General features: G+C 48.0%; 1 protein-coding gene across 1 annotated transcript; it reads right to left on the bottom strand.

The window, feature by feature from the left end:
- Positions 1-1,275: 1,275 nt before the first annotated feature.
- On the bottom strand, positions 1,276-15,444 carry LOC113996741 (major facilitator superfamily domain-containing protein 1-like). Its single transcript, XM_027737969.2, has 13 exons — positions 15,401-15,444; positions 15,097-15,197; positions 12,525-12,649; positions 12,376-12,431; positions 11,495-11,638; positions 10,863-11,021; positions 9,329-9,444; positions 8,376-8,476; positions 6,808-6,919; positions 6,047-6,184; positions 5,339-5,478; positions 5,061-5,172; positions 1,276-4,776 (listed from the first exon to the last, which is right to left on the bottom strand). Exons 1-13 carry the CDS (start codon positions 15,420-15,422, stop codon positions 4,663-4,665), a joined length of 1,440 nt encoding a protein of 479 aa, XP_027593770.1. The 5' UTR covers positions 15,423-15,444; the 3' UTR covers positions 1,276-4,662.
- Between the last annotated feature and the right edge of the window lie 260 nt (positions 15,445-15,704).

Raw genomic sequence — 15,704 nt, 5'->3', positions numbered from 1 at the left:
CAGACCCCAGGCCCCTCCCCGCGCGGTGACCGCCAGAGCCCGTCTGCGCCCCCTGCCGGTCAGCACGGAGAACGGCAGGCTCTGCACTCCAGCGACCCAACAGCGCCCCTGCCGGCCGTGATTGGAACTGCGCTGAAGGACAGAGGAGTATTCATTCAGACTTTTTTTTTTTCCCCTATTGTTTGAAGGGGACTTTTTTTTTTCTTTTTTTGGGTACAGGACTATTGCCTAGTTTTTTGTGTGCTGTTACTGTTCTTGCCAACATACATATATCTTTTAATAAAGAGTTGTTATTTCTTCTGTTTTTTTCCACACTTCCTCGATTAAAGCCCCTTAATTTTGAATTCACAATTGCTGAGAGAGAGGAGTTTGGTTTGTCTCATAACTCATCCTCTTTAGCAAACTTTCCAGTCTCTTCAAACTGAGACAGACCCACAAGGACCATCATAAACATGTGGGATAGAATGTTACCTAGGTTGCTGTTTCAGTCTGGGAAGGAAAATTATGGTATCCATAGTGAGCTCAGCCTGGGAAGTGGCTAAAGGAGGACCTGCACATGAGTCAGGTGTGGTTCTAGGCATGGCTGCTGCTTAGGCCCTAAACATGTCACCATATCTGTCCTGTACAAGACAGCAGTGCTGTAGGGAACAGCCCAGCTGCAACTGATCCCCTGCTCCCTGTGAACCTGCCTAACCCAGAGCAGTGTGTGTTCTCCCCTGTGCCCACTGCTGGCTGCTGTGCAAAACCTTTTAAGCAAGCACTGTCTGATCCTGTCCGTCTGCTGCATCGCTGCCTAACACCCCATCCTGCACTCCCAGTGAGGAAGATTAATGTCCGCTCTGGTGGTGTTTTAAGCAGCATTACTGTGGGTTTTTTGAAGGATTTATACAGGCCAGTCAGACCTGGGATATCCATTCTACATTCTTGGGGATTGTCTAGTGATTGTTGTGTGGAGACAAGCACTAAATGAGTAACTGCTGCGGTATGTTCCCTGGAAGGCTCTTGGAGTTGTTCATGTACAATGTGATCGCACCAGTGCATGGACGTCCAAGCATCGTGGCTACCTGGGTGACTGTGGAGAGAACAGTTTGATGCCTCTCAGCATGTGGAGTGTGCTCAGTTGGAACTTGCATCTCCACAGGCTGGAAGCCACATGGCCACCCACTGATTTGTCCAAGCCCCCTGATGTGTCTCCTGTTGAATTTCAGGCTTGAAGCTCTGATGAAACCCTGTATGGCTTCGCTGTGGAAAAGGCGATGGGTTAAATGTTGAGGCTGGAGTTTTCCATTGTTTATTTTTCTTAAGGAATAAAGAGGAGTTGCAGCATCCTGGCTGTGGGGAGGCCTGGGCACATGTGAGCCGTTGGTGTCATAACTGGAGATCAGGTGTGCAAGGACAGGACTGGGGGCACGATTCATTGCTGGCCAAGAACTGATGGGCAGAACCCCCCAGCAGGCTGAGCTGGCTGCCCAGGCTGTGCCCAGTTAACCACTTGCTCCTTCCTCTGACCATAGTGAGCAGGAAGAGCGGGTTTTAATTATTGGGCTGAATTAGCAGCCCTGATTATTTTTAGTTTCATCTCTGGGGATGAAGACTATCTTTTCTTGAACTGGCTTTCCCTTTCTTTCAAGCTGCAGCTCCTTATATTGCTAACAGGACCTCCTCCTCCTCCTCAAGCAGGTCAAAAGTACTGGCAAGAGCCAGCAAGAATGTGGGAATTTGCTTTACCCATCAGCCTTTCTAGCTCCAACCACCTTCTAATTCTGGTGTCCTACCCATCTCAGTGTGAGTTGCCTGAACTAATGTCCACCTTCAGGCTTCACAGTCCACAGTGTCTTAAGACAAAGGAATGTTCTGGCAGAGAATATTGTTGGAGCCCACCATCTCCAGGTTGCCCAACGCTGGGGACAGGGTGAGGGGTGGGGTTTCAGTTACCTGTATACATGATCAGTGCAACTCTACAAAAATTAAACAAAAAACCCCCGATTGTTTCCTTCTATCTCTTGCAACATGTTGACCTCTGTGACCACCACCCTTTCATTTCATGACAAGCTTAAGCAAAGTAGAGCCATGCAATGGCTTTGTAGAAAGCTGCTCAGAGCTGAGCTCTGGAATCCCAACAGCAGGTGTCCAGCACAAACGGGGAAGACAAGCAAAGTGAGAGTGGCTTTCCTTGTCATCAGGGGAGACATTACTGATAAAAGCAGAGTAAGAGGAAGTTGTCAATGTGCCCAGCAGAGGTGAGCAGCTACTGCTGCAGTAAGGCTCATGCTGTTAGATCAGCTTCGAGCTTTATCCACCTGAGCTGAAAGACAGGAACAGTCTGTCCAGAACAACTCTGCCTGTGAGAGGCTCCAGTAGACTCCTCCCACCCTGAAGATGGTCTTTGTGCAACAGATCCAAAGGTCCCCAGAATCTCCCTACATCTTCAGATTCTTCAACAGGGTTTATTAAAGCACATGCAGGGATCTTTGTAGCATGGTTTCTACAAAACCCTCTCTAGCCAAAAGAAGTTCTCCATGTAGGCAGCAAACACAGAGAGGGGCAGGAATGCTTCCCAGTGACACCTGGCAGAGCAGGCAGTGCTACACCGGCACAAACCTTGTTAACCAGTGGCAGACTTTAAGGAAAGTATGTCATAACTCTTTCTTCAAAACAGAAGACATAACATTTATTTTCTAGTCATCTGGAGGTAGATTATGGGATGGTAAACAGGAATGCCTGGTTTTCGAGTGAGCTTCTTCCATGAAGGAGCAAATACAGGACTTTCACCGGCTATCCCAGCACTCATTGCAGCACCAACCCTCAGTTGTTTAGCTGCAGCATCACATGGTATAAACTGAGAAAGCTGCTGCTTCTGAACCAGTGTATGGAGACACAAATCAGCTCCGAACACGTATTTTCTTCTGTACACAAGCCTCCAACATGAATCTACAGCACTGCTGCATGTGGTTCTTCATAATCACAGCTGGAAATTCACCATGGGGTTCTTCCAGTAAAAAAATGCAAGTGCAGGATTTCAGCACTGAAGAACAGTGTAGTGAATGGAGGCTGAGGGGTGTTCTGAAGCTACTGAGGGGTGTTTTGAAGCCACTGAGGAGTCTGACTGGTGAGACCTTGCATGGAGCACTGAGTGCAATTTTGGGTTCTCTAGTACAAAAGAGATGTGATTTAGCAAGTGCCAAATGAGCCACAAAGGGGGTAAATGGACTGGAGCATCTTTCACGGGAGAAGGGGCCAAGAGAGCTGGGGCTGCTCCAGAAGGCTCCAGGAGGTCTGACCAGTGTGCTCAAGTACCTGCTGGGAGAGAGCGAGGATGGGGGGGCCTGACTGCTCTGCACAGGAGGCAATGGGCACGAGGGAAACCACATGGAATTCCATCTGCAAGGATCCACCTTTTTCCTGAAAGGGATCAGGCACTGGGACAAGTGGCTCAGAGAGACTGCAGAGTCCATCTGTGGAGATGCTCAAACTCTCACCAGATACAAGTCCTGGACAACATGCTCTGGTTGCCCCTGCCTGAGCTGGGCTGTGGGACTCAATGATCTTGGGAGGCCACCACCAAACTAGAGGAGCCTGTGACTTTTGCAGTTCTGTGACTTCTCAAGCCCACCCTCTAAATTTCTGCTGCACCAAACTCCAAAAGGGAAATCCTTTAACTGTGGTCTGAAATGAACTCACAGTGTAACTTAAAACTTGAAGACCTTGCTCTCTGAGCTCATCCTCTTCAGTAAATCAGTTTAACCAAGCTTTGATTTGATGAGTCCATTTGTCTTAAAATGTGACTTTACTGGGTGCTGTCAGTACCTAAATTGCTTTCAATCTACTACTGTTTATATTAAATGCAACTTGAGTACAGCTGCTCTTCAGAATTTTAGTAATTTAAGTGTCGTTCACTTCAGCAGTTCTCGTACTTGGCTGTGGTACAGTTTACTTCATTCTTAAAGCCTCCTTTGTCCTTTTGTAAACACTGTGAGTGTTTGTGAGCGTTTGCATAGTGCAAAGGGCAGTTGGTTGAGTAAAATAAGCCTCTAGCCTTCATGAGTAAGAGCACCTTGGTGTAAAGGACAGGATTCCAGATCAAAACCCTTTATGCTTTTGAAGGGCAATGAATAGGCATAGCTTACAGAAGCATTTCTAGTAAAGTAATAAGCAATTAAGCGAGGCTTGTGTGCAAAAGGTCATCAATTTGATTAATTCAGGCTCCTGCCTAAAGAATAATGATGGTGTCACTTGCACACGCATGTGATTTGTGAAAGAGGCTAATCTAGAGCAGGGGGTGAAACATCAGGCTAACCCTGTATGGATTAGTGAGTGCTGCTGTGAAGGATTCTTGTGGCAGAGCAGGCAGGCACACCTGCAAGGCTGACAAGCAGCTGTCTAATGGTTCATGAACAAGGTTAGCTGGGTGAGCTTCAGTGACTGCAGTGTGGCCCTTAACGTGCCCCATGCAGGTGGGGGGGTGTTGAATGCCCGAGAACCAGAGCACACCCCTTCCATTGCTGTGCCAGGCATAAGAAAGTGGAAACATTCCCTTTTTCTAGACAATTCCCTTCAAGATTCCCCTTAAAGATGTTTGAAGTACACAGGCTAAAATCTGCTTTCAGGCAGAAGTGACCAGTGCTGTGTCTGGCAGGGCCATGGTTCTCTCCCTGCCAAGGTTCAGCTGACAGAGCCCTCGGTTCTCGTTTCATCCTCAAGGAGCTGTGCTGCATCTGCGGGGTCTCTGTCCTGCCCCATGGGTGCTCCCTTTCTGGTTCTGTTCAGCGTCTCATCCTGGAAATTCAAAGCAGCAACTGGTGACAAAAGGACACTTTTTCCTGTACACACACATTGCCACAGGTGGGTCCTGGCCCTTGCCTTCACTGTCTTGCAAAAAAAATACAGCCACCAATGGCTTGATAGCAGGCAAGAGTGCGACACGCTGTGTCAGTCTTTAGGAGAGGGTTCTCTCTTTATGCAGTCCCATTTTAAGAGTTACTCACACACCCAAGAGCCAGTACATCAGTAAAAGGAACTTGGTGATGTACAGCTATTTCTTCAGCTTTTATCACACTTACCTGTTTCTTGTCCACAACATTGAGGCCAATGGAGGCAATGATGCAGGCGACAGCGTTTGCCAGCATAAAGATCATCATCTGTTGCCAGCGCCACAGGGGGATCTTTAGTTCACTAGAAAGCCAAAACAGGAGAGAACAACCAGTCACTTAAGATACTTAAGGCACTGCTCTAGTTCCCTGCAGCATCAAGTTGCAAATCCCCTGATTCCTGTTTACACTGCTCCACTAAAGCACTGGTGATTTCTCTGCTTGGAAAAAAAAAGACAAAGCATTCTCACCTGGACTTTGTTCCCAGCATGTGTCCAACAATCAGATTTGAAAGGCCAACTCCAACCATCTGCACAGAAGTTGCCAGCCCCATCGCTGTCCCTAAAGTTGCTTGGGGCACCACAAGGGGTATAGATGGCCACATACTAGCCTGGGGGAGCAATGAGAACAGGAACTCAGAGCCTGATTTAAAGGTGTTAGACAGACATTGGTTCAAAAAGGAATTATTCCCACGAAATAAACATTTATACCTTCCCCTCAAAAAATCTGGTGCTTGTCCCTCCAGCCTATTGGCTGGTTCTAGACTGTTCCCCATCCTTTTCAAGCAGCTGGAGACAGTACAGACAACACAGGTTATCTGAAACTGGAAGAACCTGACTCCAGATTTCAGAAGGGGAGTCAGACCTGGTGGCTGAGTGGGTAAGATTCAAAGGAGATTCAGGTGTTACATTCAAGGTAAAAAAGAACTAAGCAAATCATAGCCAGGTTAATGCTTCACACTGTACGAGCGCTTCCTCGCTCTGCCCCACTTTCTGCTCCATGTTGATTCTTTGGGGTTATTTGTTACTAACCAAAGTTATTAGGCTTGGGGAGCCTAATGTGCCTGCCTGTGCCTGCTAAACCTGTTCAGCAGGACACCAGGGCAGCAGTAATACACCATCCAGGTGTAGGAGTGTAGCCACAAGACACGCAGCTACCCAGTGGGGTTGGGAACTCACGGCAGCGAAGGAGTAAGTGATCCCCAGCCAGATGGTAGAGACCAGCGGAGGCACAAACGTGAAGGCCAGGAGAGCGAAGACGGGCAGAGTCAGCGTGGCACAGCCAACAGCAAAGACACCTCTCAGTCCAACGTAGTCCTGGTGGCAGGAACAGACAGCAGGCCTCTTACAGGGGATCCTGCTTCCCATGGGTCAGGGACACGAGGGGCTGCGCAAAGTGGGCTGGCAGGAGGGGCAGTGACATGGGATTTCCTGGCTGCTGGTAGTGTAGCAGACCAGCTGTTCCTGGTTTCTCTTGTGTACCTCTGAACTGAGTCTGAAATGCCACACTAGGTGTCCAGTACTCATGTGAAACCCTTAACACAAGGTAAGGGAAAACAGTATTATACCCTGACAATTATGGAAATAAGGAAAGGAAGCATTTGACAAAACAGGGTCTGGGTTTCATGCAGATTGTCCTTCCCCATCTACTTTGCAAAGCTTATCTCAATCCTTTCTGTTCCAGTCTCAGACCCCTCAAAACACACAGCTGTGTGCCATGGGTTGCTGCTACCCATAGCACAACTACAGGACAGAGGGAAAACCAGCTTAATGTTACTTCTTGTAATTTAAATCAGACTGAAGTGCACCTTGCAGGTTTGCAAGGGTATAAAGGACTGCTTGTTCAGCCCCAAAAGGTGCAATTCTGTTTGAGGGGCTATAATGGACAGTTCAAAAAATTGGGAAGTTATCAGCAAGCGCATCAGGTCTTGGGTACTCACAATTAAAATGCCAACTGCTGCAGAGAGGACAAGGGAGCTGTCGTACACTGCCCCAGCAATGTAAGCTGCTGCCTGCTGACTGTAACCGGGATATTTATCCTGGATAAACTTGCTGAAAACAAAATGAAGGGGAAAAAAGTAAGAAAGTAAGCCTGAGCACAAACATATGGACTGGAAGGGTTTGAATGAGAAGACTTGAAAACAAGCTTGATTTTGTCTGGTAGTTTGTAGTGCCAAGCCTTTGGTGGTTTATTTTCTTTTTAATTGGTGCACACCACAGAGAAGTTTAAACAGCCACTTTCGAGACACTTCTGCAAGTGCAGAGTGAAAATGCAGGTTAAAGTGCAGGTTAAAATTTGTTCCCTTCCATCAATACAGCTCAGGGCAGCAATGTGCCATCACCTGTCCACAACACACCAGTGGAGTTTGACATCCTCTTTTACGAGGCAGAAAGCCTTATCAGTACAAGGGGGAGAATGCTGAGGGGCTGGACAACTGTTTAAAAATTATCCGTCAGCAAAGATCAGCATTTAAATTGAACACCTGTATTTGAGAAGTACTAGGAACTGCCCCTTAGGAATTCCTTTAAGGAGACCTGGTTACAGCAAAAAACACCCATTGTCAAAGCCAGCCTTTCACCTTTTTTAGGGACACGCAGAAATTACATTAAACTTCCTCAAATTCTTTACAGAATTTAGTCATCCAGTTGTAATAAGAGCTTACACAGAGGTTTATTTAGAGATCTTGTAGCTCCTTAAGCCTGGTTTGGCTGCTTGCATGGCTACTTCCCCTCAGTCATCATGCTGATGACATTTCTTCCTCCCTGATTTCACAGTGGCTTCCTATACACAGCTAATGAAATACTACCAAAATAATTTTATTTTTTTTTACTGCAGGCCTTTGCTAATAGAAAAGTTCATCCCGATTGTGCACCATCCACAAATGGGAACAAAGCAGCAAAATGACAAGTCTGTGGCAGAGCCCCACGACAGAAGCAGGAGTCTCAGTTTACTTGGGCAGGTCACTGCTTTGTTTTAAGCATAAGAAGGCGTTAAAAAGGAAGTCTGAGGCCTTCACCAGGATACAAAGGCTTCCTCACGTACAAACCAAGGCTGAGCAAGCCCAGCTGTGTTCCAGACACAGCAGTGTGCAGCAGCTGCAAGGCAGAGCTGCCCCAGGCCTGTGGAGCTGACACCCCACCCAGCTCAGGAGACACCCACTTTGCTGGGCTATCACAAAGGTGAAATGCCTATGGGCTATTTTTTGAATAAAGTATTTTTTCTCCTTCTCCCAAAACCTTCTGATCCTCCTTTGGCAGTGTTCCAAGCTATAAATATTGGATGAATCATTTCCCTCAAAGGTATTTTTGCTTTCTTTCAGAAGCCTCTCTCATCTTTGAAGGGAAAGAAAGGTCAAAGAACCCTCAAACCTTCAACTAGGTGTTAAAGACATGTTTCTCTGCATTTCAAGACTGGAAGGAAACTGTATTTCCCAGTCTGCCCACAGCTGAGGCCTGGAAGGCTCTGCAGGCTCATGTCAGTCAGTGAGTCACAGCCACAGGACAGTACCTGGCATCAGCCACGAAGGGGAACACTCCGTTGTAGAAGAACATGATGGTGAGGACCAGGAGCCAGTAGCGAAGGGGAAGGTGCTGGATGTCCTGAATCCGCTGCAAAGACAAGATGTGCCCTCACTCACCAGGCATTAGCCCAGCTTCACACCAGTGTCACTTCCTGCAAGCCACTGAAGGGCATGAGAGATTTAAGGAGTAACAGCAGGTAAAAGGGAACTGTGAGGCAGCTCATACACCTCTAAGTGAAATTTGGTATGTGCTGACTCTAACACATTCCTTCTTTAACACTATTCAGTAAAGAAAACATAAAAGCTTTCTTCTTATTTTTCTAAAGGTTCTGGCTGCAAGAGATTTTTGAGCAGGCTCTGTTAAGAGTCCGCTGCAAATCCGTAAGTGAAACACAGCAGAAAGGTACAGGATAAACACGAGTCACAACACTGAGCTACAGAAACCAGTGAGAGTACTATCATAAGAAGGAAGTACATCTAATAGATTAAAGTGCCATAAAAATTGCACACATTACAAGCCTGTAATGTTTGTTCCTAGACAGGAGAATGCAAGGAGGAACAGAAGGGCTGACCAGAGATAGTTCAGTATTGTTGTTTGCTATCACAGATCCTGTGAGCCAGAAAGCAGTTCAGAGGGAGGCTACCAGCGAATTTTGTGCACAAAATCCTCCTCTGAGCCACCTACAGATAGGAAGTAACTGGCTCAGAAAGCTACTGCTGTCCTGAGTGCTCTCTGAAAGGTTCTAGGCAGGGAATCGACTCTTGGCTGGTGGCTCATAGATTTGATCTGCTCAGTGCTGCTCTGCAGGATCGAACCGAGGGGTGGGAATGCCCTCTCCTGGCCGGGACCGGCTCCTGCTGCCGCAGCCTTCCCTGCGCTCCAAAGGCAGTGCTCCTGCACCCGGGATTGCCAGGATGGAGGTGGAAAAGCACCACGTACCACTTTTTTGGATTCTTGCTGGATAATGCCATCCAAGCCCAGCTGCTTCATGCCCACTTTATCCAGCACACTGACTGTGAGGGCTGAAACAAGCCCCAGCACACAGAGCAGGCTCCCTAGAAAATCAAGAGGTGTTAGAAATTCCTCAGCATGGACAGAGCTGAACGATAAACTCCACTGCATGTAAAATGCTGAATTCTCCAGGACTCCTACTCCTGGCTTCTCTTAACACACAGAGCAGGACCCTTCCACTCACAGCATCCTGTTCCAGCCCCTGAGCTGTGCCCACCGAGCTCCCATGGCTGCAGTACTGATGGTCCTGATGCTCCTGACCTGCAGCAGGCTTATGCAACAAACCCAAGGCTAAAGCAGGGCAGACACTGGGAAACTTCCCTGGTCCCTAGAGCAGGAGAGGCATCCCAGGGCTGCACTGGAAGCCAGGCTGTACCTCCCCATTGGTGTGACCTGCTGCAGTTACCACAGCAGTCTGACCTGCGAGCACAGGCAGCTCCAGAGTCCAGTTATGCTGGATATGTCTTAGCAAGTTTGGCAATGGGCATCTGCTGCAGATATCCTTCTCAGAAAGAGTTCTGTACCTGTTTTGCTTTCCAAAGAGCCAAATGGACTGCAGAAGTCACTGTGCTGTGCTTACAAATGCTGCCTGAGCACAAAACTAAATGTGAGATGGGATGTGACAGCCCATGCCCACCACAGCTTTTTCTCTGAGAGCTGGAATCAGAGGAGAGGAATGGGTTTCAATTTCTGCATGAGATTTATCACACACATGCATCCTCTTTTCCGTGGATGATGGCCCATGCTGCTTTGTGGTTTGGAAAATAACACTTTCCTATAATCATTGAGTTTTTGTACACAAAGGAGGCCCTGAAGCAGGTCTCCCTTACATCAGCATCCCAGCACACCAGAGTCCACGTGTACCATTTAACCCTTCTGTGGAACAAGTCACCCCTTCCACTAGAGACAGATCCCATCTCACTGCAGCAAGAAGAGGACAGAAACTCAAATCTTCTAAAGATACAAGCCCTAGAACAGATTCACACTAAGAAATGTGTAGTTCAGGTTCTGCTTCTCACAGTAATTTAAATATGTAGTTTCAATCAGCCACGTGCAAGGTATTTTCTGCTGGGACAGTACAGACACTGCTGCAGAACCAGCACGTTCTGCTGGCCAAAGTATGGAATAACAAACACACTTGATTCCTCTTGTTTTCACTCTGAAGTTTCTATTCCATGGGAGTAAACATACATTAAGTACTGATTACCTGTGATTGCAGATGTTTAAAATATGTCAAGAAAACAACACTGTCAGGCTGACACTAGAGTATTAAGAGAGGGTTCTCTGGCATCAGTGTAGAAAACACCACTCATAGCACACAGAAAGCAGCAGGAAAAATTGGAAAATCACGTGCCTGTTCCCGCTAACCTCACTACCTTTTTCAGAGTCTTTTAGTAACTGGACAAAACGAGCTGGCCTGAGGTCTCAAAAACAACAAGCCAAAAGCACCAAAGAAACTCACCTCCCCAGAGAGTCCACTGCATTCCAAACTTTGCCTCAAACTGCTGGGTGAAGAAGAAGTTGAGGACACTCCCAAGACGGGAGAAGGACAGAGTCAGTCCAAAAGCCAGTGCCAGTTCCTTCCCCTTGAACCAGAAGGCTGTGATACGATTCTGCACAACTTGGAGAACAAAAAATCCTCTCTTGAACAGACAGGCTTGGCCAAGAGCATGGCACAGAAGCAACAGCTCTCTTAAGCTGGAGAGCTCAGGCTGGGGGAGACCTCTACTCATCCCAAGGGGAAGCAGATTGTGCCAGCCTCACAGTCCATTTTAAAATGTACTAAATCATGCTGGGACGTGGGAGGTGAACTTATCCCTCACATAAAGCAAGCAAAAATAACCTCAAAGGCAGAGAAATCACATGTCAGTCCCCACCTTGAGAGAAGGACTAAGTTGTTAGAGGGGAAGACTTTTAAACATTTTGGCACACACTAAATCCATGCAGCGGGAGCTGTGTTCTGCCAGCAACACAGGGCCCTTGTGCAGAGGTGAAGCTCACTGGTAGGACAAGGGTCTAGGAAGCAAAATAAAAATGTATCATGACCATTTGATGAGATGTAAATATGAAAATATGTAAATGTGAATTCCTTACTAGTAAGTGACCCGTTCCCAGAGCCAAAGAGCAGTCTTCCTGTTAGCATCATTGGAAGGAGGTATGGTGAGCCCTTAAAGTGTGAGCCTAGAGCAAAGAGGGATGATCCCAGCACAGTGAGAAGAGAGAAAACAAAGACACCAACTAGGGAGAAACAGAAAAAAATACACAAACCTCAATAGACATGCTGAGATCACAACAAAAGTATTCTGTGTCAAGAAGCAAAAGAAAAACCTCAAAACACACCACTAAACGTGTGGGCTTCCATCAGCTTACTCTCAGTTTTCAATTTTGTAAGACTGGTCTCTTTATAAAATGACTTGGGAATCCTCACAGTAATGATGACATTATCATGGTGGGATGTTAGAGGGGCAGAGTAACTCAGACAGAGGACTCTCAAATGTGTAGAGTCCTTGTCCCTGTTCTGAGCTCCATTATATGTCCTAGAGGACATGATGTCCTCTGTGCCCCCCTCTCCTCTCTAAGATGTTTACCTCCAGGATACAGAGACATCAGGACTGCATTTGCTGGGATTGCTGGGTCTGAGCTTATGGCACATGCCAGAACAAATGCCAGAGTAGGGAACAGAACCGTGTTTTATCAGTTTGTCCTATCAAAACCAGATAACACTAGTCCCTGTCATGTGTGTGTCAGAGAAAAGTGTGTTTACTGCCCTGCTGTGTCAATTCAGGTAAGTCAGTGGTCAAAGGAGGAAAATGTCTCAGTTGCTTCACAGAGCTGCTCAGCTAACCATCACACCCTGCCCTCCATCCCTCTGGGATGTTACGGCACTGGGACTTTTAATCATCCCTTTGCACTGAAAGGACAGCCTGAAATCCCACTTCAGAACAAGAATAAATTAATGGAACCTCGGAACTTACAGTGATTTCCCAGTTTATCAATCAGGAATCCAGCCAGAATAACCACTACTGCATTTCTAGGAGAAAACCAGAACAGAAATGCGTTGTCTTGGTGCTTGGGAGCAACTACCAAACCACCCACCCCCAAAAGCAAGAGCAAAGTGACTCACGTCCAGGCGTAGATCGCGTAGAGCAGGTTGTACTGAGCTGGGGTCATTCCCAAGCCTTCCACACACTCCAGCGTGCCATTGCGCCCAGTGCTGTTATGGTGGGTTCCATTGGGGCAGGTCAAGTTCTGTACAAGTCATAGAGCCTTTGTTAGGTGCAGACACAGACAAAAACTCACATGTGCCTTTAAAAATGAGGTTCTTCCCATCTAGATTTCTATTTATCCTGCTCAGCTCCCACTTCCACAAGCAGCCATTAGGGGACTTGTGCCTTCTCCTAGAAAGCCAGCCCTTCTCAAATGGGAAATGACTGGCCATTGGCATGACATGGCACAGCTTCTGTTTCCCTTCCTGTGGCAGTAGCAGCAGGGGTTCAGCATTTTTATACACATTTCCAACCAAAAGAAAAGCCAGGAGCCTGCACCACCAGCTTTACCTAATCCCTCAGCTTCTTGGTTATAGTTCAGCTTCATCTGACTCTTCATTCCATACTATAAAGTCTCAAGCAGCATGTAAATATGCAACTCAGTCTGTATCAATTCTCAGCTCTAAAGCATTACTACCAGTAAGAAACTGGTAGTCCTGGGCATGATTTAAAAACCTTGGTTTTGCTACTAAAAAGCAACATCTCCTCAACACTATATGATCAGGAAAACCCCCCTAAGATCTTCCAGCTACTGAAAATTCACCTGCACTGGGACATGGATGCTGGGTCTTCACACCAGCAGACAAGAGCTTAGCACCTTGAATAAGCACAAGAGAAGTGTGATTTTCACCACGAGATTTTTATATTCACAACTCCTCAGGTGTGCTGCAGCAGAAATGTTTGAGGCTGCAGAGAAGCAGCTCTCTAGAACAAAGTGTTTCACTGCAAGCACTCGTCTCAGCTGCTCCAACCACCACAGTACCACTGCTGAGGCAGGGAGAGGCTAAATTCACTAGAGTAAAAATATGACAAGAGTGTCAACAGATTAAAAACTCTGCACAGTATTAACACAGAAAAATATGGCTTGGTTTCACTACCCTACAAAGTGTTTTGTTACCTGGGTAACAAAACATGACATAGCCTTTCCTGTATTCCATAAATAAGTAACTGACTCCTCCCCTCACAAACCTACAGAAGTTGTGGAAGATTGAGGAATAATTACTGACCTATTTTGGGGGGGAGATTTTTCTCACATTTGCAATGACAAGCTGCATCCAATTTAGCCTGGAGTTCACTGTCTGAATGTTAGGGATTTACTGCATTTATGTTAAAAAAAAGTTACGTGCAAGCTCTGGCTATTCCTGCCCTGGCTACTGAGGCAGATAGAGAATAGGACAGTGACTCTGCCCCCACACACACTGACCTGCCAGCAGACAGCACATGAGAGGCAAATCATCTCTCAGGAGATACAGAACCAATGCAATCACGACAGGTAAATGAGTCCAGTAAGAATTTGTCAGGGGTTCAGAAATTTGGCTTTGGCTCTCCAGCATCTCTGGAGAACTCCCAGCAATCAGCTGGGATGGCAGTGTGAAAGCTGAACAACAGAAGTTTCTAGCATTTGAGAATATGACTGGTTTTTACATGTCAGTCCTCCTGTGACCCCCCCGCACAGCTCCTGTCCTTGGGCCAGCAAATACTGATGTGATGCCTGCAGTGTCAGAAGGTTTGTACCTGGAGACCCAGAAAGACTTTCCTTCTCACTGGTAAAAGTGAGTACTGAGAACTCGTGTATTTCTGAAAGGTTTCTAGGGGATATAGGAAAGTGATGGTGTTACGTCTGACTTCTTAAAAATTATGCTTAATATGTTTTAATCCCATTTTTTTTTACCTTATGATATGAAGAGATTTTTTTTTAAAAAAAATGCTGCTTCACTGTAACTGGTGAATACAGTGGGACTTGAAAGAGTGATGTGTAACATTCTATTTATGCAGCGCAGAAGCAAAGCAAAAGAAGGCCCAGCTCAGCCTGGAGCAGCCCAACCCTCTGGTTCCTTTTGGTAAGTTTTAGTTTCCTTTTGAATGGAAACAAATTTTTAGATATTTTGCTTCTAACTTTTGTACAGGCTATGAATGAAATGAATGGGAAAGAAATAGAAGGGGAAGAAACTGAAGCAGTGTTAGCAAAGCCACCAGATAAGAAAATGCAAGCACGTCAGGCTGCCAGACAGGCCTCGCGGAGCACTGTGTGAGTGTCACTGCGGTCACACTGCACAGTGAAGTTTTGCTGCAAATGAATCACCTCCAGCACTCGTGTCTCCCACCCCCGTGCAGGTACTGACGGTCAGTGCTGTGGATCTCCTGCGTGCGGGGTGGTGTGAAGTCCCGACTGGACTCCCTTAGGGCGGTGAAGAGGAGCACGGGCGAGTGCCACATTCCCAGTTCTCCCGGCAGCAGAGGGAGCTCGAACACCTGGCGTGCCAGTGACAACCTCCCACCCGCAGCACCTGGGAGGTGAGACCGCGAGGCAAGGACCCCTGCACCGACAGGAAAAGGTCTGGAACCTCCAGCGGCGCCCGCGGCCTGTGTTGCCGGCTGTGCCCCTGTCTGCACGGCCCGGGCGGAGGCTCAGCGCCCCTCGACACTCACCCCCTGGAGCTGCTGCTGCAGGACGCCGGGCATGTCGAAGCAGAAGTAGGAGCCGAAGGTGAGGAGGCAGTTGAAGAGCAGCACGGCGAACCTGTAAGAGACTGGGGAAGAGCGGACCCTCCTCACCCGCCCGTCCCGGCCCTCCCGCCGAGCCCCCGCCCAGCCCTGCCTGCGGGGGGACGAGCCCAGCCCGCGGCCTCCCGGGCCAGCCGGGCCTCCTCCCGGCCCTCCTGCCGGGCCAGCCGGGCCTCCTCCCGGCCCTCCTGCCGGGCCAGCCGGGCCAGCCGGGCCCCGCCGCGCTCACCGCGCTCCGCCGGCACCGCCATCGCTCCGCCCCTCGGGCACGGCCCGCCCCGGGGACGGAACGGGTGGGGAGAGCGAGTGGGAGTGGGGGGTGGGGTTGGGAATGGGACTGCGAATGGGAATGGGGAGTGGGGCTGGGAATGGGACTGGGGATGGGGCCAGGAATGGAGACTGGTAATGGAGAATGGGAAAGGGAATTGGGAATGGTAATGGGGCCGGGAATAAGAATGGGGACTGGGAATGGGACTGGAAATGGGAACTGGGGCTGGGAATGGGAACTGGGAATGGGGCCAGGAATGAGAACT

This window comes from Pipra filicauda, unplaced genomic scaffold, assembly GCF_003945595.2.
Source record: "Pipra filicauda isolate LSUMZ 115617 unplaced genomic scaffold, ASM394559v2 scaffold472_size498715_pilon, whole genome shotgun sequence".
NCBI lineage: Eukaryota > Metazoa > Chordata > Aves > Passeriformes > Pipridae > Pipra > Pipra filicauda.
This window is presented reverse-complemented; position numbering and strand designations above follow the sequence as displayed.